Source organism: Cololabis saira, chromosome 18 (genome assembly GCF_033807715.1).
Source record: "Cololabis saira isolate AMF1-May2022 chromosome 18, fColSai1.1, whole genome shotgun sequence".
NCBI lineage: Eukaryota > Metazoa > Chordata > Actinopteri > Beloniformes > Belonidae > Cololabis > Cololabis saira.
This window is the reverse complement of record NC_084604.1, coordinates 22,889,788-22,914,417: the sequence shown is the minus strand read 5'-3', so window position 1 is coordinate 22,914,417 and position 24,630 is coordinate 22,889,788. Positions and strand designations below refer to the sequence as shown.

Sequence of the window (24,630 nt, the reverse complement as noted above, 5' to 3'; positions counted from 1 at the left end):
TTAAAAAAGCAGTGGCAAAAATAAACCATGAAAGGAGGGAAAAAATGTCTCCCAATGTCTCTAATATTTTGATATAAGACTATCTGAATGGCTCTACTAACACAACCACAACCAGCAGTGCTCCCAGTAGACCTCTAAGACATTCATTTAACTAATCAATGTGAAATAAAAATATTCATGTGCAATATCCACACTTCAATCAGGTATATCTTAAGATGTGCAATGATGTTAAAAGACAACAAAACTGCATATACTGTCTTTTTTATACTGTTTATATTTTGTATTACTATTTTGTATCTTTTTTTTCTTTTCACTTGCTGCTATAATGACAGAAATGTTCCAATTGTGGGACTTATATATAAAAATCTAATCTAATCTAATTTAAAATAATTCCTGCAAGCAATTAAGGTAAATATCCTGCTCTATAAATAAAAAAATTGCTGTGTCAGTTAAACACCTGGGAAATACCACTGAAAATATCACTGATAGAGCAATTCTCAATCTATATATTCAAAAAATATTCAAGCTTACATGTGTTTATGTGGACTACTGTGCGTTTCCTGACAATTTATTAGTTATTGAGCAACTCCATGTGTTTTCTAATGACGTCGCCATTACAGTATGCCCTTCTGCTGCTCATGTTAAAAGGGGGTCAATTTCACAAATCAACTATGGTACAATCTCCTGGGAAAAAAGTGTCTATTCTTTATCGGAGCTAAATTTATCTTTTATGTAGTTTATGTACCTGGAAAAAAATAAAAAAATAAAAAATCCATCTATACCCCATGTACATAATCAATTATATACACCTGTCTCGCCCAATAAATATCTCTTGAAAATACATCCAAAACATCTTCCTCTCAGCTGATCAATGCCACTATGAAATGCTGGAGGGAGGTGTGATGAACCACTAGGCTCTGAGCACTTAGCGCAACGTGTAATCCCATTAGAAAAGACCTTTCATCATCATCTCTGGGGAGTTCTTTAAGGAGCTAAAAGAGCAGCCACAGTGTTTAAGCCCACAACGTCATTCAATAAAGGAAGACAGAGGCGTGGGTATGAACACAAACAATAATGAATGAGCACAGACCGCAGATTCTTCAAATCTGGTAAATAAATGGCAGCAGGTGAATAACTTGAATTGTGGGAATCTGGTAGAGAAAAAAAAATACATCAGGCCATTTTTGTTATAACAAGTGTGGTTGTGAGGGAACAATGTGAAACATGAGTGTCTCCACATTGCCCCATGAAAAAGAAAAGAAAAAAAAAATCTAATTTACAAATCTATGCAACTGTAACTACTACAGGAAAGCTAGTCTCCATGGTTACTTTATTCTCCATTCTACAACCATTAACAACAGCTACATCAGCACTTCTTTCCAATAAATGTACATGTGAGAATCAGTTGTTTGAATTGGAAGTGCATTCAAATGTTGTAGGATTGGCTGAGTGCTCTGCAGCAGGAGAGGACTGCTGATTCCTGCATTTTCATGCAGCCTGGCTGGAGATGACCTCTACTATTCAGAGTCCCTCTGGACCAAGCAGATCCAGCAAAAGACTGAGCAAACAGAACTGCAGCAGAAGATAGCAGCAAAGAGAGGCAACATGCACAGGTCAATAGGAAATCTTCCAGTAGTTGCAAGAACCTATGCTTTAAGCTCCGTTTTCTTATCTAATGATTACACAGGCAGAGAGCTGGGACCCACAGAGCAAGGACGGTAATCTCTTTCATGTATATTCAGCACTTTAAAAAAAAAATCTTATTGGAAAGTTTGTTTACAGCTTGCATGTCAAAATAATACCAGAAGCAAATAGAAGCAAATACTATTTCATGTCCGGAAAAGTTTTGTCTCAATATCCTTCTTAATCTCTAAACAGTGGTACCAAATATGACTTTTTACTTCAGAGGGGAGGGAACATACTTTGTCGTTATGCCGTTATACTGATATTTGAAACCCAATATTTGCCATGGTTATGGGTGATGTGAAATAAAAGGAGGTAGATATTTGACAAATTTATTTGACAAATGATTTGTTTTGATGATTTTTGATTCACGACAGTTCAGATACTTGTTTGTCTCACTGTAGCGGCAATGTATCAGTTTTCGTTTTTTTTTAGAGTTTTTATCTAAAAAAATATTTAAAAAATCAGCCAGCTTTTTTTAAAGCTGTAAAAATACATTTTCTAAAATGTGTCAATTTTTCTTGCAATTCCATAAAACGCACAACCATGTGTAACCCCAGTATTTAATGTCCTTCGTCCTCAAACAGACATTTGACATTACAATAAACATGTTGTGAGTGTTGTGAGTCAGTGTAGCCAAAACTCCAGCACCTCGTCTGATATTTGGTACATCCCTGAAGAGTGAACTTTTCTTGGTCATATGCAATAACAGAACGATTACATTTGTATGTTACAACAATGAGTATGCATAACCCAGAAATCACTCTGTATCCTGTATTATGAAGAAACTTCAGAACTGAAAGTGTAAGATATTACCTCCTATAATTTTTCTAACTTCTTGTGTTGGTGGTGGGGGAGAGAGCATCTCAAGGAAGCTGTTTAGTTAACCTTGGTATTTGCTGTAGCTTACATTTTCTTCCAAGTTAAAACAGACTGGTTCATATTTTTTCCTGGACAGAATGGGATCCGCCCCTTTCAGATCACGTGAGGAGCTCTGCTGCATAGCTATCTGGGAGGATTACTCTATCTGCTGGTCAAAGAGGGAACAAGAGAAACACTGGCTTTCCTTGACGGCTAGCACTTTATTCTAACCAGCTAATAGTACTAAGACCAGTTGTTGAAAGCTATACAGAGAAATGCCAGTTAATGTAGCCATCTACATTTTTATTGAGAAAAAAAACAACATTATTGCTGTTTCATAATGCCTGAGTGATTAGTGTTACAGGGATTCAAAAAATACTTAATGATTACATCCTTTAATTGAGACATACCTCACCATTCTGTACAACTTCAAATAACCAATACAGTACAATACAGTACATTCTTCATTTCTTCCTATGGTCCTAGGTTTCTAACTTCTAATGATAACGGACTACACACTGTCATTTCTAAACACTCTGGCCATTATTTTGACAAACCCATAGCCTTAAAGCAATAAATCTCAAAGAATGTCGCCTTCAGCTATAAAGAGAATCGTAGCCCTGGGTTTCTGCAAGACAGAACACAATGGTCACATACCACGGCTACTTATAGGTCATTCTGAACAGGTTTTATAGCAAAGCCAACAATTTAAGGAAGTTCAAGCTTGAGTCTAGCTATTCTCTTTCAAAAGGTTAAACTTTGTCAGCTTCTTAATATAAAGCAAACTTGTTTCATAATACTTTACTTTACCGATTAGTTCAAATGATGTTTAAACCAAAATTAAGATGAAGAATTGGTTCTGGAAAGACATAGAGCAAGTGGGCTGACCCAGATTAGATGCACACCAGTGATGACAACTCTCATCCTTTTGTCTGACTATATTAATAGCCTTGCAGTTTTGGTTTAAACTGGGTTAAAACAGTACTGAGGAGATTTCCTCTCACTGTGTTCAAATTTGTAAAAGCCTAGGGGAGGAGATTGTGCTTTCATCCAAAGGTCCCGAGGCTTTTCTGTCTTATCAGACTATAAAGTTTTCAATGAAGGACTCCAGCTGAGAAAAGACCAGACGTTCAATCCAGGCACCACTGACCTGGCAGACGCTACGGAAAGACTGAGCTTGCTAACAAAAAGGCTGGAATTCAGGCAGATATGCACAAACTCAGAGGCAATTTGAAACACAGCAAAATAGTCTGATTTGTTTTGCATCACAACAGCTCGATATTTAGCATTTACAAAATTGCCATAATCAGTTCTATAGATTTCTCCAAATAGTGACTGCACCTTCAATGTGTGTGGTGTAAGATTAAAATATGGCACTGAAATATTTATTTTTGTATTTTGACATTGGGGTTTCTTATGCTACTGTTGTGATCACTTTTTTTTTTTTTTTACATTAATCAACCTAAAGGAAATGATAGGAGAGGAAGTGATAACAGAAACATTGTGCCTTGCCACCTCCAGGATCTCTGTCCTTGACAGATAAGCCACTCCTGTTGCTAATTTCAAGCAGAAAAGCAGGAAATGTGACAGTGTAGTTTTCCGCTTCCATAAACACGATGAGTCCCAGAGTTTGCTTTCAGTCCTGTGTGCCTCTGGTCTGAGTCTCCCTCGGACAGAACCCGACACACTAACAGAGAAAGTGAGCAAAGAGGGAGAAAGTAAGAAAACAGGAAAGAGACCATATAGAAAACAGAAAGACAGGAAAGCCCATCGGAAGAAAGGAAAGACAGACAAGAACTGACAGAAGAGAGGGGAGGAGAAAAGAGTAAAAGACAAGCTAAACGGACTCCCAGTCTCCCTTCTTGCCATGGCTGAGAACAATACAAATCTCTTTCTGGACATATTGCAGTCCTTTGATGCTGGTAAGTTTTTTTTTCCTTAAAACTTCCTTCTCTTTTAGCTTGTCTTCTTGATGTGGTTGCTTTTATTCGCGCCATTTTCCCTCAGGAATTTCAAGTGCTAATCACTTCTGAAATGGATAAAATATGTGCAACTGCTTCTTTCGGAACAGCAATTAAAGAAACACATTTTTAAACTTAAAAAAAACAACCTATCTTTGATTTCTAAGAATGCACACTCCAAACCCACAACCTAAAACCCGAATTAGATGGGTTTTTTTTTGCATTTTTCCATCCTCCGGTTCCCAAATGTCCTTTCCAGATGATGTTGGATCAGTGTCTACTTTCCCCCTATTCCACAAATTAGAGGAAAAAAGTGTTGAAGTTTGAGCCAGTAGCAACGTGGTTCATTTTAATGCTTAATGGAACGAAAGGAAAGAGGTTGTTTTTTTTTACGGGAATAAATCCAAAGATTTAGATTCTCCACTGCCTTCTCTCTTTTCTCTCGAGCATGCCAGTGTTGGCATTGTTTACTCTAAGGACAAGAAACAGGAAAGTGTATAATTATTTTGTGAAGGACCAACATCTTGCAATACACCACAGGCAACCCTCCATTTGTTACAAGCAGATTTTCATTTCTTTAAATCTTATTAAAAAAAAGTGTGATTAGTTACGCTGCTTGAATGCAACTACTGTTGAACTCTTATTCCTCATGAGTAAATAACGCAAGGGAGGTAAAAGAAAAGAACATAGAGAATATTTGTGATGTTTTGATTGAATATAATGAAACACAAAACACCTCTTTTATTATGTATCTCTCTTCACAGTCCCTCTGATTATAGCCTTCTGTGTGTCCATGGCTGTGGGTCTCCTTTTGGGTGCCCTGATTTACGTGACCTTGACATGGATGTCCCGGCGCAAGGCAGGTTCTGCAAGAATCACCCGCCGGCAACCCCGCCACTCGCACACTTCCTCCCGCAACCGCCCGGGATTTAACCGCAATAGCAGCTATGATCGTCGGAGCAACAACAGTTTAATAAGCGCTGCTTTCAGCTTTCACCGACAGACTTCTTCCCCAGATCACCTTGACCCACTGGGCCACAAATCCAGCTTCAGGGCGTCCACTTTTCACCCTCTCATCCAGTGCAGCCAAATTGCAAGAGAGGCTGAGGAAGGAAGCCAGACAACACTGCCTCGTACACCCACACTGACCACATCAGCTGGATCAGCTCAAACTGCAACCCAGTCGGCTGCCACTCCACCAAGACCCGAATCATTTTGGGGGAACAACGGTCTGAAGGGTTTCAACGCTACACATACCCCACCTCCAGCTTATGAGAGCATCATTAGGGCCTATCAGGAAACATACACCTGAGGAGATGGAGCACCTAAATAAATGAGCCCTGGGATGTAAATGGATTCATAGATGATACTGATATCAATCTATACTGATTTATATGGCCACATAAACAATATAGATCAAATGTCCCAATCAAGTTGTTGACACTAAGAAACAAAAAATACATACTGTATATAATATTTGCATCTATTTGATTCTTTAAATAATCAATTTTTCTATATAATATTAAAGAGAAATATGAAACTGGATTGTTAATATGAACATATTCCTCATGAATATGAGCAGTTTTTATTTAAAGTTGACTGACTATTGCATATGCACATGCAAGATCATTTTATTTTAATTTTAGCAGCAAACAATGCATAACTAAGTACCACTGATGCTGAAGCATTTCTAGTGGAAGATGAGATGTACAGTATGCTTTGTGTTTACAAGACATTTAATAACTATACAAAAGAAAAAGAAAGACTTTATATTTAGACTCTTAAAAAGTAAGAGACTAATGTGGTTGCTTAATATTAAAAAAGAAATGTTGAAGACTGGGTTAAACTGACCTGATACTGTTTGTTTGTTTTCTTGTTTGTACTGCCTCACAAGTTTTTTCAGAGCTGAATTGAGTAGATGTGTGTGAGATTTCAAATAATTATGTTTGCTCGAACAGAATGCATGAGTTTGAAAGAAAAAGATTTTGAAAGGCGGGGTGGGGGTTGCTCTTAAGTTAATGTAATAAAGCACAAATTGAACGTTTCCCATGTATATGTGGTGGTTTGTAACAGGTATAGAGGATATCTGCAAGCACAAACTTGTGTTTGAGAACACAACATTCTGCTGCAAGCGATGTGTTGCAGTTGGAGCTTTTTCTGTATAGGGATATCAGTGGTTGTGATGTGATCATTCGGAGAGAAAAAGAAAAAACTTAACATAAATCCAGTTTTTACAGATTCATTATCAGTAATTTTTGGTGAGTATTTGTATGTTTACTGTAATGAACGCATATAGAAAATTTATCCTGAGAGACTACTATTTGCCAGAGCTGTTGGAAATTCGAAGACGGTTTAGATGTGACCTCAAACTAAGACACACATATATATATATATATATATATATATATATATATATATATATATATATATATATATATATAAAGAGAGAGAGAGAGAGAGAGAGAGAGAGAGAGAGAGAGAGAGAGAGAGAGAGAGAGAGACCACAGTTTAACGATAGACACAGGCACCTGGCTGCCCAGAAAGGGTAGGTTGTCTCAGCTATGTCCACAGAGACAAGTGGAGACGGAGACACACTTACACACTTACTGATGCACTGCAACAAATATGAAATATGAACACGTCAGAACCGAGTTCCTCTTAACAATAACATGTAAAGTCACTGACTTTGATTTTTTGCATGATCAAACTAAAATGCAACACATCCTTGGACAGAACGTAATAGATTATTATGTCATGTTATGCCATCAGGACAACCATCACAAGACTCGACACACCTGTCCATATTTACAGTCCTTGTAACTCACAATCTGCATTTTTTTTCTTGATTCTTATTTTTCTTCATTTTTTTCAATTCATCAATACAGTATTACCTGTACTACTTACTTTAATGCATATATGTGTGTATGTATGTATATGCATGTGTGTATGTATGTATATATATTTTTTTTTTTCATACTTTTCTGACTTACTTTTATTATTGTAATTTACTTGTAAATTTGTAATGGCTTTGGCAACATTGTTTATCTACAGTCATGCCAATAAAGCTTGTTGAAATCGAAATTGAAAAAGTGATAGGGAGGGGGGTGCATGCATACATTTATGTCAAAAACCAAACAATTGCACCTTGATACAGGGCGTGAATAGATGTTTTTAAAAAATAACTACTTTTCACTGTTGATATGAACATTATGAAACATAATGGTGGTCTTAAACGTAAGGCTCATACAAAAAAAAAAAAAAAACATTTTTGGGAAAAAAGACTCAAGTTTAATTTCTGACTGTGTTTCTGTGTGTGTCCAGTGAGTCAAAGGATAGAGTTTAAAATCTTACTGCTGGTCTACAAAGACCTGAATGGTCTTGGACCAAAATACATGCTGGACCTGTTAGTTCCTATGAAGCTCCCAGACCCTGAGGTTCATCTGGATCTGGTTTGTTGTGGTTCCCAAGAACCAGAACCAAGCAAGGTGAGGCAGCGTTCAGTTATTCTGCTCCTCACCGGTGGAACAAACTTCCTGTAGACCTGAGGTCTGCTGCAACTGTCAGCTCCTTTAAATCAGGCCTAAAAACATTACTGTTTACTGAAGCGTACTCCTAAATTAAATACTTACCTGCTGTACTCTACTGCCCTTATTTTTAACAACTTGTGCTTTTTATTATTTTACCTCTTTTCTTATCATTTTATTTCATTTATTTGTTATTTAAGCGTACTCTTAATCAGCAACCTGTGCTTTTTATTATTTTACCTTCTTTTTACATAATTTTATTTCATTTTATTTGTTATTTACTGTCTAATTATGTCTTGCCGCTTTTAATGTCGATGTAAAGCACTTTGAATTACCTTGTGTTGAATTGTGCTATATAAATAAACTTGCCTTGCCTTGTGTTATACAAATGGTGTTTGAGTTTTAGTGATGTGATACTATCAAAATAAAATAAAAACCGTATTTGAACTATTCCCTTCTTGTGAGAATAGCTCAATTTGAGTTTAAATGAACCCGATATACAGAGGTGGGTAGTAACGAGTTACATTTACTCCGTTACATTTACTTGAGTACATTTTGGGAAATTTTGTACTTTTAGGAGTAGTTTTGAATCACTATACTTTTTACTTTTACTTGAGTAGATTTGTGAAGAAGAAACTGTACTCTTACTCCGCTACATTAGGCTACATTGAGCTGTTACTTTTCTTTTATCCCCTCCGCGTACGCGTCAATCTCATGACATCACTGAGTGATTATTTGGGAAAATGTTTGTTTTTGCATGTTTTGTCACATTTACACAGACTCAAACACACACAGAGTTTATATGAGTTCATGGGCTTGTTCTAGTTCTGCCTGTGGAGCCTGGTTAAAAAAGAAAAGTACAAAGGCTTGAAATTTTGTGCTACTTGTGCTTAATTTTTTTTTTTTTATTCTGTTATTATTTTATTTATTTCATTATTTATTAAAGTACTTGAATTTACTTTAAGAATTTTTTAAATTAAGCTATTTTTTATTAGCTATTTTATTGATTTAATTTGCCTGAAGATGATTATTTTGTACTTTTGTCTGTTTGAATGGTTGTATTAAAAAAATAAATCAAGATTTTACTCAACAGTTACTCAGTACTTGAGTAGTTTTTTCACCAAGTACTTTTTTACTTTTACTCAAGTAATTATTTGGATGACCACTTTTTACTGAAGCAACAATACTTTTACTTGAGTACAATTTTTGGCTACTTTACCCACCTCTGCCGATATAATCCGGGATTAATGCCGCGTTCCATTTGTCCTCGGAATTCGGAATTTCCGAGTTCCGAGTCGGAATTTTCAACTGGAACACCCCTCGAAGTGGTATTTCCTACTGGGAAAGTGGGAGAAACTTCACCACCCCCGAGTTACCATTCCAAGATGGCTGCCATTCCCAGTTCCCAGTTCCGATTTCCGAGGTAAATGGAACGCAGCATTAATCTAAACTATTATGTAATAGTTTACGCAGTCGATGACGCAGTATTTGTGAGACCGTTGTGTTTGTGAACACCGGCTGCAGCCGTGGAGGACATCATCGTAGTTCTCTTTTAACTGTCCCTCAATGAGGTAATTTCTCTGTTTAGTAATCACAAGGAATCAGCGAACACTGTGTGGCTCAATGTTGCCTGTCAGTCGGATGTTTTACTGTTAGTGTGAGCCGCTAGGTTCACCGTTAAGGCTGATTTATGGTCCGCGTACGGTGCGCGTCGCTGCGTACCCTACGCCGTAGGGTCTGCGTCGGTGTAACGCGGAACCATAAATCAGCCTGTAGCCAGACGAAGTGCAGCTAACAGCGCGACTAACCGGTTTGTTTAAAGTCTCCTTGTACCAGGATCTTGGTTGTGCTTTTCTCGTGTCTGTGAGATCTGGCTGGTTGTCAGTGTGTGTGGCAGTCGCTATTACATGTATTATTCCAGCTGAAATCATTAGTTTTTTGAGTTAGCTGATGGAAGCTAAGCAGACTTCCTGAAAGTGTCTTTGGTGTTTGTTGTTTTAGATTTGTCACTTAAATGACCAAACCTGCTCACAAAAACATCTTTTAAATCTCAATTAAAAATGCAATGTCACCTGTAGGCTGTAGGGTTGCCAACCGTCCCTTGAAAAACGGAATCGTCCCGTTAAACTAAACTAAACTACGGGTCCTGTATTGAGCTGAAAAAGGGACGCACTTTGTCCCGTTTTACTGTGAGAGTCAGAAAATAGTCATAAAATGCCAATGGAAAATGGCATTGAGCTGTTGAGTTCATACGTTATTTTTTTCTGTTTTACTACAACTGTAGCCTACAGTCATGACCTTTGAGGAACAAATATGTTTATAAGTTTTCTACAGACTTTCTGTTTGCACTTTTGTTATTGCACTAAAAATGTGCACTATTACAGAATGGATGTTCTGCTTTCTTTCTATTGTTTTATATTAATTTATACAATTTTAAGTTTAACAGGACAGGTTTCTACGACGATTAGGGCCAAACTAAGACAAAAAAAAAAATTGGAAATTACGAGAATAAAGTCGTAAAATTACGAGAATAAATTCATAGCCTAATGTTGCAAGAATAAAGTCGTACTATTACGAGAATAAAGTCGTACTATTACGAGAATAAAGTCGTAACATTACGAGAATAAAGTCGTAAAATTACGAGAATAAAGTCGTAAAATTACGAGAATAAAGTCATATCCTAATGTTGCGAGGATAAAGTCGTAATATTACGAGAATAAAGTCGTAATATTACGAGAATAAAGTCGTAAAATTACAAGAATAAAGTCGTAATATTACGAGAATAAAGTCGTAATATTACGAGAATAAAGTCGTAAAATTACGAGAATAAAGTCGTAATATTACGAGAATAAAGTCGTAATATTACGAGAATAAAGTCGTAAAATTACGAGAATAAAGTCATATTGTTGCGAGAATAAAGTCATAATATTACGACTTTATTCTCGTAGTATTACGACTTTATTCTCGTAACATTAGGCTATGACTTTATTCTCGTAATTTTACGACTTTATTCTCATAATTTTACGACTTTATTCTCGTAATTTCCACATTTGTTTTGTCTTAGTTTGGCCCTAATACTCCGTCATAGGTTTCTGTTCAAGAAAGATACTTATTTTATTCAGTTCATTTTGTTATTTTGTATTAAAGTGAATTGCTGGATAATAATTTGTTTTCCATGTGTTCATGGCATTCAAAAATATGCATCTAATTCAATTCAGGTTTGAGTCAAATAGTAAAAAAATCGTTTCACTCACAAAAAAAAGGGGCTAAAAAAATTCACCACGCCAGGAAAGGTGAAGGCAATCGATGAGGTGTCCCTTATTTATTTTTCAGGGAGTTGGCAACCCTAGTCACGTATGACACATAACCCTCGTGGATATACTGTACTAAGTGGTTTTTCTTTTGATGATTAACTTGAAGGCAAAAAGGAGGAGGATGTCTGTTGCAGCTCTACGTTTGATCCCTTGTCGGAAATTGAGCGCGGCCGGACCGCCTGGTGTGAGCAAAGTGCTCCGATGGAAGGATTTAAGTAAGTTATAAGGCATAATAGACCAACCAGACCACCCTTTTGTTGTTTGTAATCTTGTACACTCAACTACAAACTACAGGCTGGCTACTTCAACAGGTCGGATCATGTGTAAAATGTCAACCAAAGCAATAGGCAATGCTTTGCAAATCATTTAACCCTGTACTAAATCAACAAACAACAACTCCCTTTAGGTGGAATCATACAGTCATACTTTGCATATATTTATTTGTATGGATTATCTGAATTTGTTTTAATACATTATCCATAATGAGTAATTCAATTTGATCATTTGTTTATAATTTTATCACAACACACAGTATTAGTTGGTGTCTATATGTATTAAAATGTATTTCAGTGGTGAAACATCACATCTTTACTTTTGAAAACTATAATCTTCCCCAATCATGTTAGGGATTTATTGCCAACATTTTTTTTTCAACATTTTTAGCTTATATTGTTTGTTTGTTACATTGGGATCAAATTAAAAATGTTCTGTCAGCATTTGAAATTCTTGTGTATTATTTTGAATGTCATATTATCATTGATTTAACAATTAAGATAGCGTTGGAAATTTGTTTGAAAATGAGTTCAACTCTAATTAATGGAATAAGTTCATGCATTTTAGAGCAAAAACACTCAACTAATTTTGATTCTCTTACTGATGAAATTTAGGGAAAGTCGCAAAAGTAACTGGGGCAGTGGTGTTTGGGTAAGTTAACATTAAGATGCAGATTTAATTCCTTGTTTTGACACTGAACACATTTTGATATTTTGCAGTTTGTGTAGAACTATCATTATCCTCTCTGCAGGGGCTGCCTTTTAATTACATATGAGGTTGTGGCCTTGGATAAGGCTGTAACCATTGACACTAGTGCAATCCTCAAGGAGAAATATAAGTCTTACATCTATCTGAAAGCAACCCCTTCTGCTGAAAAAGAAAATCTAACTGCAGGTAATGAATGTCTTTCATTGCATTTTCATGGCCAAAAGTCATTATATATATGAGTAAGACCTTTTTTTTTTTTTTTTTAAAAGAGTTCAGATATACTGTTATTGGACCATGTCTTTCAATTCTAAAAGTTTGAATATGAGGATGTTAAAAAATCATTAGTTCCTAATCAGGTCTTAAAAGTGGGTAAATAAAAGCTCAGATAAACAAAAATACTTTATTACACTATGCCATTATTTATTTAACAAAAACTAAGCTAAATATCTAGCTGTCTGTAAAACGTATTACATCTTTACCCTCTTTATGCCTATTGACTCGTAAGGAGCCAGTTCCTGCTAATCAAATGTATGGTCCATTGGTGTAAGACTTTTATTACAAGTATTGTTGGGGTTTTTTTTTCCAAATTGCTGGAGCGTTCGGTTGTGTTTTAACATCCCATGGCTAGACTTCATTTATAAGACAGTTTATGTTTTTCACATACTGCGTCTTTATTTTTGGCTGAGTTTTTCATTGAATTATGATAGGGATGGATCTATTTCCCCCCATGGCTGCAGAGTGCCCTTCTTTATTTATTTTGTAGGTAAGAAGTCATAACTTTGGCATGTCCAGCTGGACAGTGACATCTGTCACCATTTGGTCCTGCCTTTCCTTCCCGTCTCTCTATTATCTTTCCTGTCTACATTTTTCGGTGATCTCACTTCCACAAATTAACAGTAACATTTTTAAATGAACTGTAAAAGCCAAGCTCAGGTACCCCTTCTGAGGTATAATTACATTCTGTAATGTAATTCCAGTTTTCTGGTTAATTAAGTGATAATACTAGTTAATACTAAAGTAGCTATTGGTTGCATCTATTCCAGGGCTTACTCATAAAGCACGGAGGGAGCTTCATAAAGCAGCAAGGCGGTTTCTTGAAGCATCTTCTAGAGTTTTACTGCAATCACTGGATGGTAAGAAACTCAAAGTTGCCTTTGTACCATCTCACTTATCAAAATATAACAGAAGTATACTATTACACTATTGTGTCTTGTAAAATATCTGGATTTTGGATATTGTTTTTCAGTTGAAGCACAAAGTTATTTACAGAAAAGTGCAGCTCTTTTTTGCCGTGTATGTCCATGGAAACCAAAGGAAACACCTGTCTTAGACATGAACATCCTGTTTTTGAGTCTCACATAGCATTAATGTGCATAGTGTAAAGTTGACTGTAACATGCATCTCTTGGCTGTTTTTGTTTCCATATTATCGCTGGATTAACAAGTAACAGTTTTAATGTAATTCCACTTTTTTTTTCTCTTCAGATTATAGCATTTTGAGTAGTCACAAACTTATATTGTAGAATACAATTAACTTCCAACCTTTCACAAATTAATAGCTGCCAAGTTGATGACACCAGGTTTGCAGCCACAAGGTTTGTACTCTTAGCTCCCTAGCTGTTTCCTTATTTTATAGGCAATAGTATAGTTAATGGTTTTGTTAACTAAAACCCAAAGGCAGTACTGTGGATAATGTAGGTAATAGACATAGTCTAAATGTAGTTTCACATTAAATGATCTCAAGGTATTAGTGGTGAAGCTCTCCATTGTGTTCTCCAAATATGAAGTCAAATGGCTTGTTCTACAAAATTTTGTTTCAGAGCACTTTAGCCACGTGGATGCAGACCCACACGAGGTTGCATTATGGGTGCTGTTGAAAAAGACACTGTCAGCCAATAAAGCCATCCGACAACAGGCTGTCCAGGAGCTTGCAGAGAACCACCACTGGCATGGTAAAAGCAGAAACAGTGGACTACATTTTCATGATGCTAGTACACAGTACGTAAATTAAACTAGAATTAAATTGCACTTGATGTGAACAATGCAGACTATCAGTACCAGACAGCAGCCCAGGTAATTGACCAGAGCACAGCAGTGGGCCTGGCGCGGACTCCTCAGGTAGACTTGCGATTTTTCCGACATCCACCTGCACTGCCTGACTTGGAAGATGTATGTATCTTTATGAAAAAAAAACTATTTAGCATATCTTTTTAATTTAATAATTACCTAGCTTTATCTTACACGTGTACTAGAAGATAAGTAAATTTACTTGATCTTCTCAGGGTTTTTCAATAGAAGATGGACTACGGCAGCTATTGGCATCTCTGCCTCAGTCTGAGGTGGACAAATGTGTTCAGTACTTCACTTCACTGGCACTCAGGGAAAGCACTCAGTCCATGGCATTACAAAGGGTAACAATCACTGTTGTTTGCATTCATGCACTCATAAATAAAGTCTTTAGGAAAGTATCTGCCCACAACACAAAACAGTAGAGCAACAAAAATATTCTATAGTCCAAATAAGTAAGTAGCCTATCCTCTGTCATAAACATGTGCTCTTATTGATGTTGCAGGGTGGTCTGTGGTGTTTTGGTGGCAATGGGCTGCCTTATGCCCAGAGCCTCACATCTGTTCCTTCCGAGAACGTAGAGTCCTTCTGCCTGCAGGCGCTGGTACAGCACTCAAAGGTAATTTTTCTGTATGTAAACCTTATATGGCTTGAAGGAGGCATTGACAAATACTTTTTTTTCAATTATGTCCATTTATTCTAATGTTTTAATGAAATGCCTATGATGTGCTCTAGTCAAAAAAAACACAATAGGACAACAGTTCACCTGCTCCTTTTTCACTTGTTTACTTGCTGCTTCTTTTTATTCTTTTGCTGCACTTTTCTTTTTTTGTCAGTTTACTTGTATAGCACAATTCAACAACAAGGTGATTCAATGTGCTTTAAAGATGCTGTTACAATAATTAAGCCTACTAAAGATGAATGCATGGAGTAGTTTCTCCAGGTCCTGCTCAGACATCAGATCTTTTAACATTGATATACTGTCAAGGTGATAGTAGGCTGACTTTGTTATTGCCTTAATGTGTTTTTACAAATTTAGGTCCGTGCTTTTTCAGCAGAGGTTTAACTATAGCTTTTTTTAGTGGTTCTGGCATTAACACCTGACATTAAGGACAAGTTCACGATCAGTAACACGTCTGACTCCAAAATCTTTTAGACCTTTTTAAAAAAAAAACCTGTTGGCAGGATGTCTAAACAACAAGAGGAGTTCAGTTGACGTGAGATAATAGGTCGAAATAAAGATGGGGATGCTGAATAATTCTATTATGAGCAGGATTATATGTAACATTATTCCACAAATCTGAATACCTTACTGACTGAAATATATTTAGAGCTTAGGATGTCCTTACTAAAGTGTCAGGACTAATAGTCACGTGAGACATCCAGAAATAACAGAAATATTTTTATATTTTTTCTCTCGATATGTTCCCTTTAAAAAGGATTATGATTAATTTTTTTTTCACTCTGCAGCACATTTTATCCCTCTGCTCCTAACATTTAAAAATTGTTCAAGTAAAGATCATCTCCCATAGCTGTTGGTTCCCTATTCCATATGCAATTATTTATAGTCCTTTGCCTCATTATCTCAACAGTTAGGGGTGAGCAACCATCTCAATGCCTTGGATCAACTCAGAATGTGATTGATAGTTTGTTGTAATTCACTGAAAGAGGATTTATGATTGACAGGTAAAGAGCCACTGTGATCACATAGTTGAAAATGGGGGTCTGCAACTCCTTCAGCGGGTTTATCAGCTCCGAAGAGACTCGCTCAAGATCCAGAGTAACATCATTCGTATTTTAGGAAACCTGGCATTAAACGAAAGTGTCCACCAGGCCATAGTGCAGTCTGGTAAGTTTATATAATAAATCCCTGTCACAGGGAGTTCTATTTGTTTGTATTATTGACTTACATTACATAGTAAAGTTTTGTTTTTTTTTGTGTCCTTGGACAGATCAGAAGCTGAGTAACAAATTGTAACACATGGGTCTAACCATTTTCCCCGTTTCTGACCATTTCATACCTGTAAAACACTTTCAGGTTGGCTGTATGTCCTGGCTGAGATGACGCAGTCTCCTCATGTTATGCAGGCATCTCACGCAGCTCGAGCTCTGGCCAACCTGGACAGGGAAACTGTAAAGGAGAAATACCAAGATGGTGTATATATCCTGCATCCACAAACGCGTAGCGAGTATGAAAACGCTTATTGTTTTGTGTTTTTAAAAAAAAAAAATTCTTTCAATAGTACATAATCCCCCACTTATATTTGAATATGGTAATTTGCAGCCAGCCAATCAAAGCAGACGTGCTGTTCATCCATGGGATTCTCGGGGCAGCTTTTAAAACATGGAGGCAGAAGGACCGCAGTACATCAAAGGAAGAGAGGGAATCTGAAAGCAAAGAAGACTATACAGAATGCTGGCCAAAGGTGACAAATGCCTTTAGTGTTTTATACATTTGTTACATTTTATTTATTTTTTTTTCATTTTCCTCCTGCAAGGAAATGAAAATATTTCCACCCACGACCAACTGGTTGATGTGGCTTTACTAAAACCTAGTATTGTAGTTTTTGCTGGAAGTAATGTAAGGTCTTACACATAATTGATTAATCTTGGGTAGAATATTTTCACTGTTCATTGTTGTTTTGTGTCCTTGTTTGTTTTCAGTCATGGTTGGCAGCTGACTGTCCAAATCTGAGAGTGCTGTCAGTGGAGTATGACAGCCATCTCAGTGACTGGATGGCTAAATGTCCTGCTGAGAATCAAAGGTATTTTTCCCCCCGCGTATGTTATGTAGTATACAATATTATAATATTGCAAAGTATGTAGTTGTGGTAAATTTAGGTTTTGACTATTCATAGTAAAACAATAGTCACCTTGGTGCAGTTGTCCCTGACTCCCTAAGGGTCCCCCCTTATGAGCCTGGTCCTGCTCAAGGTTTCTTCCTTCCTAAAGGGGAGTTTTTCTTGCCACTGTTTGGCTTAAGGCTTTTCTCCCACTATGGGAGTTTTTACCTGCCATTGTTTATATAATAATTGCTCGGGGGTTTATGTTTATGTTTATGTTCATGTTCTGGATCTCTGGAAAGCGTCTAGAGATAACATCTGTTGTATTAGATGCTATATAAATAAAATTGAATTGAATTGAATTGAATTGAAATTGTAATCTCAAGTCTACCCAATTTATCCAACTTCCTCAGTATTTTATAATAATTAAGCTATTGCTCAAAGAAAAATTGAGTCGTATGTTTCATATGTCATTGAGTCTATGGCAAACTACTCCAACAGACCAAATGGACAACTTATTTGTCTCTTCAGGAAGTCTTTGGCCTACAGAAGTCGAGAGCTGCTGAAAAAGTTAAAGCTGGCAGGAATTGGAGAAAGACCCGTGGTCTGGGTAGCCCACAGTATGGGAGGTACTCTGTCAGAACCTTCTTCTATAAACATGTTGGTTTTAAGAAGAACACTTGATTGCAACTTGAAAACAAGTTTATCATGGAACCAAGAATCCAAAATGTATTAAATTATAAATATTTTATTATTAAGATTATTACATTAACTCTTATTTCATTGCAGACATAAAGGACTTAAGATATGAAAGTTTTGTCTTGTCTTAAATTTGTCTTCATTTATTGTATATCCATTGTTGGATTTCATGTCTGCAGCACATTCCAAAAACATGGGACGCCGTTTAATTTTTCCGAGTGACTATTTGCACTAGGGTACAATTAGCAAGCCCCCACCAGCTGAGCTATTCACACTCTGTTGACATATGAAAACAAATGCGTTGCCCATGCGCATGTGTACCAACGTGTCTGCAACAGAAGGCGCTTTTTCACTTGCACATGTGCACCACTCTAAAATTGGAACCATTTCAAACAATAGACCCAGGCAAACGTCTGCTCTTACACTTTTGTATGAACAATTTTTGCTCTTATGTCATTGTAAGATATTTTGAAGAGATTAAATTAAGTTTATCAAAAGTGGTGTGAATACCTGTCAATCTCTGTTTTGTTTTTTTTTTATAAATCATTTTTTTACTTTTTTTTTCTAATAATACATGGGTGCAAATAGTATACATTGATATTGGTAGCAGGGTGTAAATAGCCTACGCATCAGTACTTGCACCCGGGTGTAAATAGCCTAAGCCTTAATTTTTATACCATCCCAACTTTTTCTGCATTGGAGTAGTTGGTATTTTACCTATGTGTATATGACTAGATTTTTATGATATACAGGCTGCTTTCACTGACTGTCTTTTTGTATTTGATTTCTCTTCCAGGGCTACTTGTGAAGAAAATGCTTCAGGATGCATCTCAGGATCCAGATATGCAGGAATTGTTAAAGAACACAAAGGGCGTTTTGTTCTATAGCGTTCCTCATCGTGGAACGTTTATGGCAGAATACTCAGTCAATGTCAGATATCTTCTCTTTCCCTCAATAGAAGTTAGAGAACTCTGTAAAGGTGAGTTTATACAGTTGGCTCAAGGTTCAAGATTTTTTTATTATTTTTTTTTTTAATCGGAAGTGGTCAATATCTGCTATAAATCAATATCTGTGTGTTTGAAGACTCACCAGCTCTACGCAACCTGAATGAGAGCTTCCTCAACATTGCCAAAGAAAATGAATTTAGTGTGCTGAGTTTTGCCGAGACACTGCCTACAAACATTGGTCCCATGCTCAAGATACTTGTGGTACCAACACAGTCAGCAGGTATGTAACACTGGTATTCATAGTAAATAATGTATGTCTGTGTGATGCATATTTAAATATAATCAACAGATTTAAAACTGTGTCACGTAATAGGGCCCTTTTACCTCTTGAGTTGAGCCTACTTTGGTTTTCTTTCAGATCTTGGGATTGGGGATCTCATTGAGGTGGACGTAGATCATCTAAACATCTGCAAACCAGAGAAAAAGGATTCATTTCTGTACAAACGTAGCCTTCAATTCATCCAGGAAGCACTTCAGAGCTACATCAGTCAATGACTGAAACATTTTGCACAAAAAACAGTAATACAACTTACTGTATACTTGAAACATAGAGAGCACCGATATCCCACAACTGCCAAACCCCAAAAGCATAATCACTCCTATTTGTTCCAGAGTCGAATAAAACAAACATTATTATAAGGTGTGACTGATCGTTATAGCATTAACACAACTAAAACTATTTAATTGATTGACATTTGTCAATGGTTTTCAGCTGTGATAATGACATGTTTTTTCTTTTTTTCTTAGCTCATCCGCTTGCATTGATTGCTCTCTTTATTACATTAGATGTTTTATAGTTTGTTAGTATTTTTACAAAAATAATCACTATGTTTACAGGTCAGCCCATACAATGGGGAATTGTTTTACATTTTAACTTTTTTCATTTCTGTTTAGCATCCCAACATTGAACATACAATTTTTATTTGCCTGTGTAGCTACTCAGAGATTAAGACATTTCAGTTATGCTTGTAAGCACTTTGGACCAGTTAAATGATTTATAGATATATTATTTTTATTTATGAAGAATGATGAATGATGAATTTTACTAAGGCCACAGTTTGACAGTAATAGTTTGTACCAAAATGTATTCCCTCCTAAGCCTTCCCTCAAATGAGTCTAAATTAATACATTACTTTGGATTATTTATTTTTAGAAGAATAAATCTGTGATTTAATATTGACTACCACAGCCCAACTGTTACTTGCAATACTAATTGCTGGCACTAAATCAAATAAATGTGTGAAGTTGGACAATGTTTTTGACTCGTCTAAGCACTGTTTATCAGATAGTTTTTAAGGAAACATTTTTGTAAAGTTTACACATTTTGCTGAGATATTATTGAATGAATGTCTGTGATATACTTTGGTCAAAATACCAAAGGGACAGGACAACAGTACCATTTGTCAACCACATCTTCAGATCTTAAGGGATAGAAGCTGGTTCTCAGGGCTTCAGTTCCACCTTCACTTCAGCCCTCCTTATAAGTAAGGTGTATTTTTTTTATGTTGACTTAACTGCATTGCTCTACTTACATCCTAGGTACAGCAAATTTAATAGAATTTTTCTAAATTAATCCAGAATGGGAAATTATGACGACACGTAAGAGAGAACATTAAACTAAAATACACATACGGTACACAAGGTCAGAAACTGAGATAGTAAGTGAGGTTGAAATTCCTCGGGATCATCACAAATGCATTGTGGGGGTTATGTTTGTCTCCTGACAACAACTCTATTGATCACATGCAGAATCAGCTGGTAAGACAGGTCAACTCTCAGTAGAAAGCATGAATAGAAACTTACATCCGTCCGTCTGTCTGAAGTCTGATCAATGTGTATTATTCTGACTTCCATGTGGAGAGATAGTGAGCCTCTAGAACTTGCTCCTGCAGCAACATAAAAAAAATCACAATACTCCTCCTGTCTCCTATTAGTGTTACAAGCACATCCTTCCACAGTGCAGCGAACTCACACAATTGAAATCCTCCAGGAAGAGCAGCATCCTAACCAGCACAGAAAATAGGGTTAAAAAAAAGATAAGAAAATTGAGATATACAGTATGTGTGTGGATGGATGGATAGACATACAAAAAAAGATAATTTAACAGAACCACTGCAAAAGGCTTTCTGTTGAGCATAGCCATTTCTAGAATATGACAGAAAATAAAAATAGAATACAAAACATGATTTACTCTGATCTGATTGTCTTTTCAGACTTGGGCTGCTCTAAACCATGTAGCACTATTGTTGTTATATTATGTTATGTTGGGCTTATGCTCTCAAGCACAGGGTTTTTATTTATTTTAACACTCATATAAATTAGGAGTTGTTATGTATTTCCTGTCGGTATGAACAGAAATGAAAAGCTAATTATGTACTATAGTACTCAACAGCACTGTCTCCACCACAGACTCCTTCAGGTTCCTGGGATCCACAATCTCTCAGGACCTGAAGTGGACCAGCCACATCAACTCTGTCCGGAAGAAGCTCAGCAGAGGTTGTACTTCCTGCGTCAGCTCAGGACGTTTAACCTCCAACAGCAAATGCTGACCACCTTCTACACTGCCATCATACAGTCTGTTCTCTGCACTTCCATCACTGTCTGGTTCGGATCGGCCACCAAACTAGACAGGCAAAGACTGCAACAGAAAATTAGGTCTGCGGAGAGGATAATTGGGACTAATAGTCCATGGGCCAGACCAGATATCAGTACCACTCAAGGTGACAAAACTTGCTTATAATTTTTGAAAAGATCCATGTCTGTAAAATACATTTTGGTATGATAACCCTTCCTGAGTGGCAGCTGTATCATAGTTATCAGCTCATGAAGTTACCCACCCCCTTCAGAAAATTACATTTTAGATGCTGGTGCATATCCTGGTTTAGACTCATGTACAGGATATCTGTCAATGTTTCACAATATTGTCTTTGGTATCATTTTAAAGGGGACCTTTTAAGCATTCATTCACTAAAATATAATCTATAGACATGGATCTTTTCAAAAATCATAAGTTTTGTCACCTTGAGTGGTACTGACCAGTGACATTTTGGGCTCTGGCCCATGGACTATAACCTCCCATCTATGCAGGACCTGTACTGATCCAGGACCAGGAAACAGGCAGGTAACATCTCAGCACACCCCTTTTGAACTCCTCCCCTCTGGACGGCGCTGCAGAGCTCTGTACGCTAAAACCTCCAGACTCAGAGACAGTTTCTTCCCCCAAGCTGTTGCTCTGATGAACTCTCATCAGAGTAATCAATCACTGTGCAATGATAATAAAAATAATAACCACAATCATATGCTGTAAAAATGCACCTTTCAATAACCATGTCTACCTCATACTGCTGCACCTTTCCCTTTTTTTTTTAAATTGTGTATATGTTAATAAGAGCTGTCATTTGTCTAATTACTGTAGAGCAGTGTTTCCCAACCTCGGTCCTCAAGGCCCACTGTCCTACATGTTTTAAATGTTACCCTGCTTCAGCACACCTTGATACAAGTGGCTGTGTCATCAACAGAATTGTGCAGGCCTTGATGACAAGCTAATTAGGACCATTAATTAGAATCAGGTGGATGATGAAGGGAAACATCTAAATTAACATTCAGGACAGTGGGCCTTGAGGACCGAGGTTGGGAAACACTGCTGTAGAGTGAGCGAAATAACCAGTCAAATTCCCTGTCTTGTTTGACCTGACTTGGCCAAATAAACATGATTCTGATTCTGATTCTAGTACTAAGTTTTTATAGTAGAAATAATATAAGCAGGGGTGCACACAAGCCGGGACTAGAGGGCCAGTCTACTGCACGTTTTAGATGTTTCCCTGCCTCAACACAACCCTGATAGATAAGGCTGTGTCACCAACAGAGTTGTGTAAACCTTTTTTTGTGATCAAATTTTTATTTTCTTTTTTCCATTTTCTGAAAAAACAACATGGGGCATGTATATGATATTTTAACAAAAAAAAAACACCAATACATAACAACAAATGAATAGATAAATGTAATAACAAAAAGCAAATACAAAAAAAAAAAGTAATGCCCATATTATTAAGTATAACAATGCAAAATTAACACATAAATTAAGGGCAAAAAATAAATAAATATATAAATAAATAAAAATAAAATCATAACCCCAGACATTACCCACCCACCCTCTGGATCCTATTGAACAAACCCCATTAAGCAGTTTTAATTTTTGCTTATTGAGGTAAAAGGGGGATTTTAGTTATACATTTTAAGCATAACTGGATAACATGAATGTTTCACATCAGTAAAGCGATAGAGTTGTGTAAACCTTGATGACATGTTGATGACGACCAGTGATTAGAATCAGGTGTGTTGAAGACAGGGAAACATCTAAAACATGCAATAGACTAGCCCTCGAGTCCCGGCTTGTGTGCGACCCTGGATATAAGTAAATCAATACTTTAATATAAAAGTTCATAAAGGAGAAAGCGTCAAAGACATTGCTGCAAGTGAAGGTACTCGTCTGTATTGATGCCGCACTAGTTTGTCCCTCGTCACACACCGTACATCCCACCGCTAGCAGAGATAACAACAACAAAACACTCCTCTAGATCGATACGTCGTCTCGTTTAGGAATAAACGCTTTCAATTAAACACCGAGGTATGTATGTATACATATATAAACATATATATCTGTATATGTGTATCGTTCTGTTTTAAAAATGTTTATTAACAGAATATGTTCATGATTGTGCTCAGCTCCCGTTAGCATTAAAAAGCTACCAAACTACACACATGTTTTAACTTTAACACATTTTAATAGAGGATTAAACTGAAGGCAACAAAAACTTTATTAAACTTTATAACTTTATAAAACTCTAATTAAACAATCTAATTGAAAAAAACACGTCTATCTTTAGTATTTCTGCTTTTTATTTTTCTGCTATTTATTTTATTTTGTAATTATGGTTCAGGTGAAGCGGCTGTGAAATCCCCTCCTGTCGAAATGGTCAACGTACACAAAGGTGTTCTCGTGGAATGGTATGAAATGCTCCATGTTAAAACATGTTCAATCAAGTGCTACTGAAGGATACTAATACCACTAAAAGTACACGGTAAACTTGAAAATATTCAACTTACATATCTCCTTTCTCTGCTTTTTGGACCAGTGATCCTGCCATGAAACAATTCCTCCTCTTCCTGGATGAAAGGATGGCTTTGGGAAAGAAGTTCATCCTGAAGGACCTTGATGACACACACCTTTTCATCCTGGCAGAGGTGGTTCACACCCTGCAAGAGAGAGTTGGAGAGTTAATGGACCAGAATTCATTCCCCATCACGCAGAAATAAACGTTTTCCTCCTTGGGACTGCTATTTGCTGTAAAATAAATAAAAATATTGTACAGAGCTTCAAGGTGAAATGCACCGATTATTCATTTATTGTTAGATTATGGTCAAAGAAAGACTCCATGGGATATTATATGTTTATGGTACTTAGTCTGTTTATTACAGTTTAAACTTCTACATTAAACACATTTATTTTGTTTAGTTTTCACCCAAAACTATAGTGTCGCAAAGAGGGACAATTTGTTTATTTAAAAGGATCTCCATTAGTCTTCGCCAAGACTATTCTTCCTGGGGTCCACACATAGACATACAAAAGATAATATAAAAGATGATAATATAATAACATGACAATAATAAAGATGACAATAATCCAACTCAAAAAGGGTGAAAAATCTTCACTACAATTCCTGAAATAATAAATTGAACCAAAAATAAAAG

General features: G+C 36.5%; 3 protein-coding genes across 4 annotated transcripts; all 3 read left to right on the top strand.

Annotated features, from left to right (window-relative positions):
• Positions 1–4,015: 4,015 nt before the first annotated feature.
• On the top strand, positions 4,016–6,884 carry myct1a (myc target 1a). Its single transcript, XM_061746666.1, has 2 exons — positions 4,016–4,466; positions 5,270–6,884. The coding sequence occupies exons 1-2, from the start codon at positions 4,412–4,414 to the stop codon at positions 5,815–5,817; spliced, it is 603 nt and encodes a 200-aa protein (XP_061602650.1). The 5' UTR covers positions 4,016–4,411; the 3' UTR covers positions 5,818–6,884.
• A 2,618-nt stretch (positions 6,885–9,502) lies between these two features.
• Positions 9,503–20,125, top strand: serac1 (serine active site containing 1). 2 transcript variants are annotated; one of them, XM_061707316.1, is made up of 17 exons: positions 9,503–9,600; positions 11,450–11,558; positions 12,231–12,267; positions 12,368–12,510; positions 13,368–13,457; positions 14,144–14,275; positions 14,371–14,492; positions 14,606–14,734; positions 14,896–15,009; positions 16,077–16,239; positions 16,429–16,579; positions 16,675–16,816; positions 17,055–17,155; positions 17,705–17,802; positions 18,669–18,851; positions 18,956–19,099; positions 19,238–20,125. In XM_061707316.1, exons 2-17 carry the CDS (start codon positions 11,465–11,467, stop codon positions 19,372–19,374), a joined length of 1,980 nt encoding a protein of 659 aa, XP_061563300.1. In that variant the 5' UTR covers positions 9,503–9,600; positions 11,450–11,464; the 3' UTR covers positions 19,375–20,125. The 2 variants fall into 2 exon arrangements, with proteins under 2 accessions (XP_061563300.1, XP_061563301.1); XM_061707317.1 differs by lacking the exon at positions 9,503–9,600 and adding an exon at positions 9,713–9,839.
• Positions 20,126–23,361: 3,236 nt separating this feature from the next.
• Positions 23,362–24,253, top strand: gtf2h5 (general transcription factor IIH, polypeptide 5). The gene is made up of 3 exons (XM_061746856.1): positions 23,362–23,506; positions 23,820–23,886; positions 24,015–24,253. Exons 2-3 carry the CDS (start codon positions 23,852–23,854, stop codon positions 24,193–24,195), a joined length of 216 nt encoding a protein of 71 aa, XP_061602840.1. The 5' UTR covers positions 23,362–23,506; positions 23,820–23,851; the 3' UTR covers positions 24,196–24,253.
• Positions 24,254–24,630: the final 377 nt, after the last annotated feature.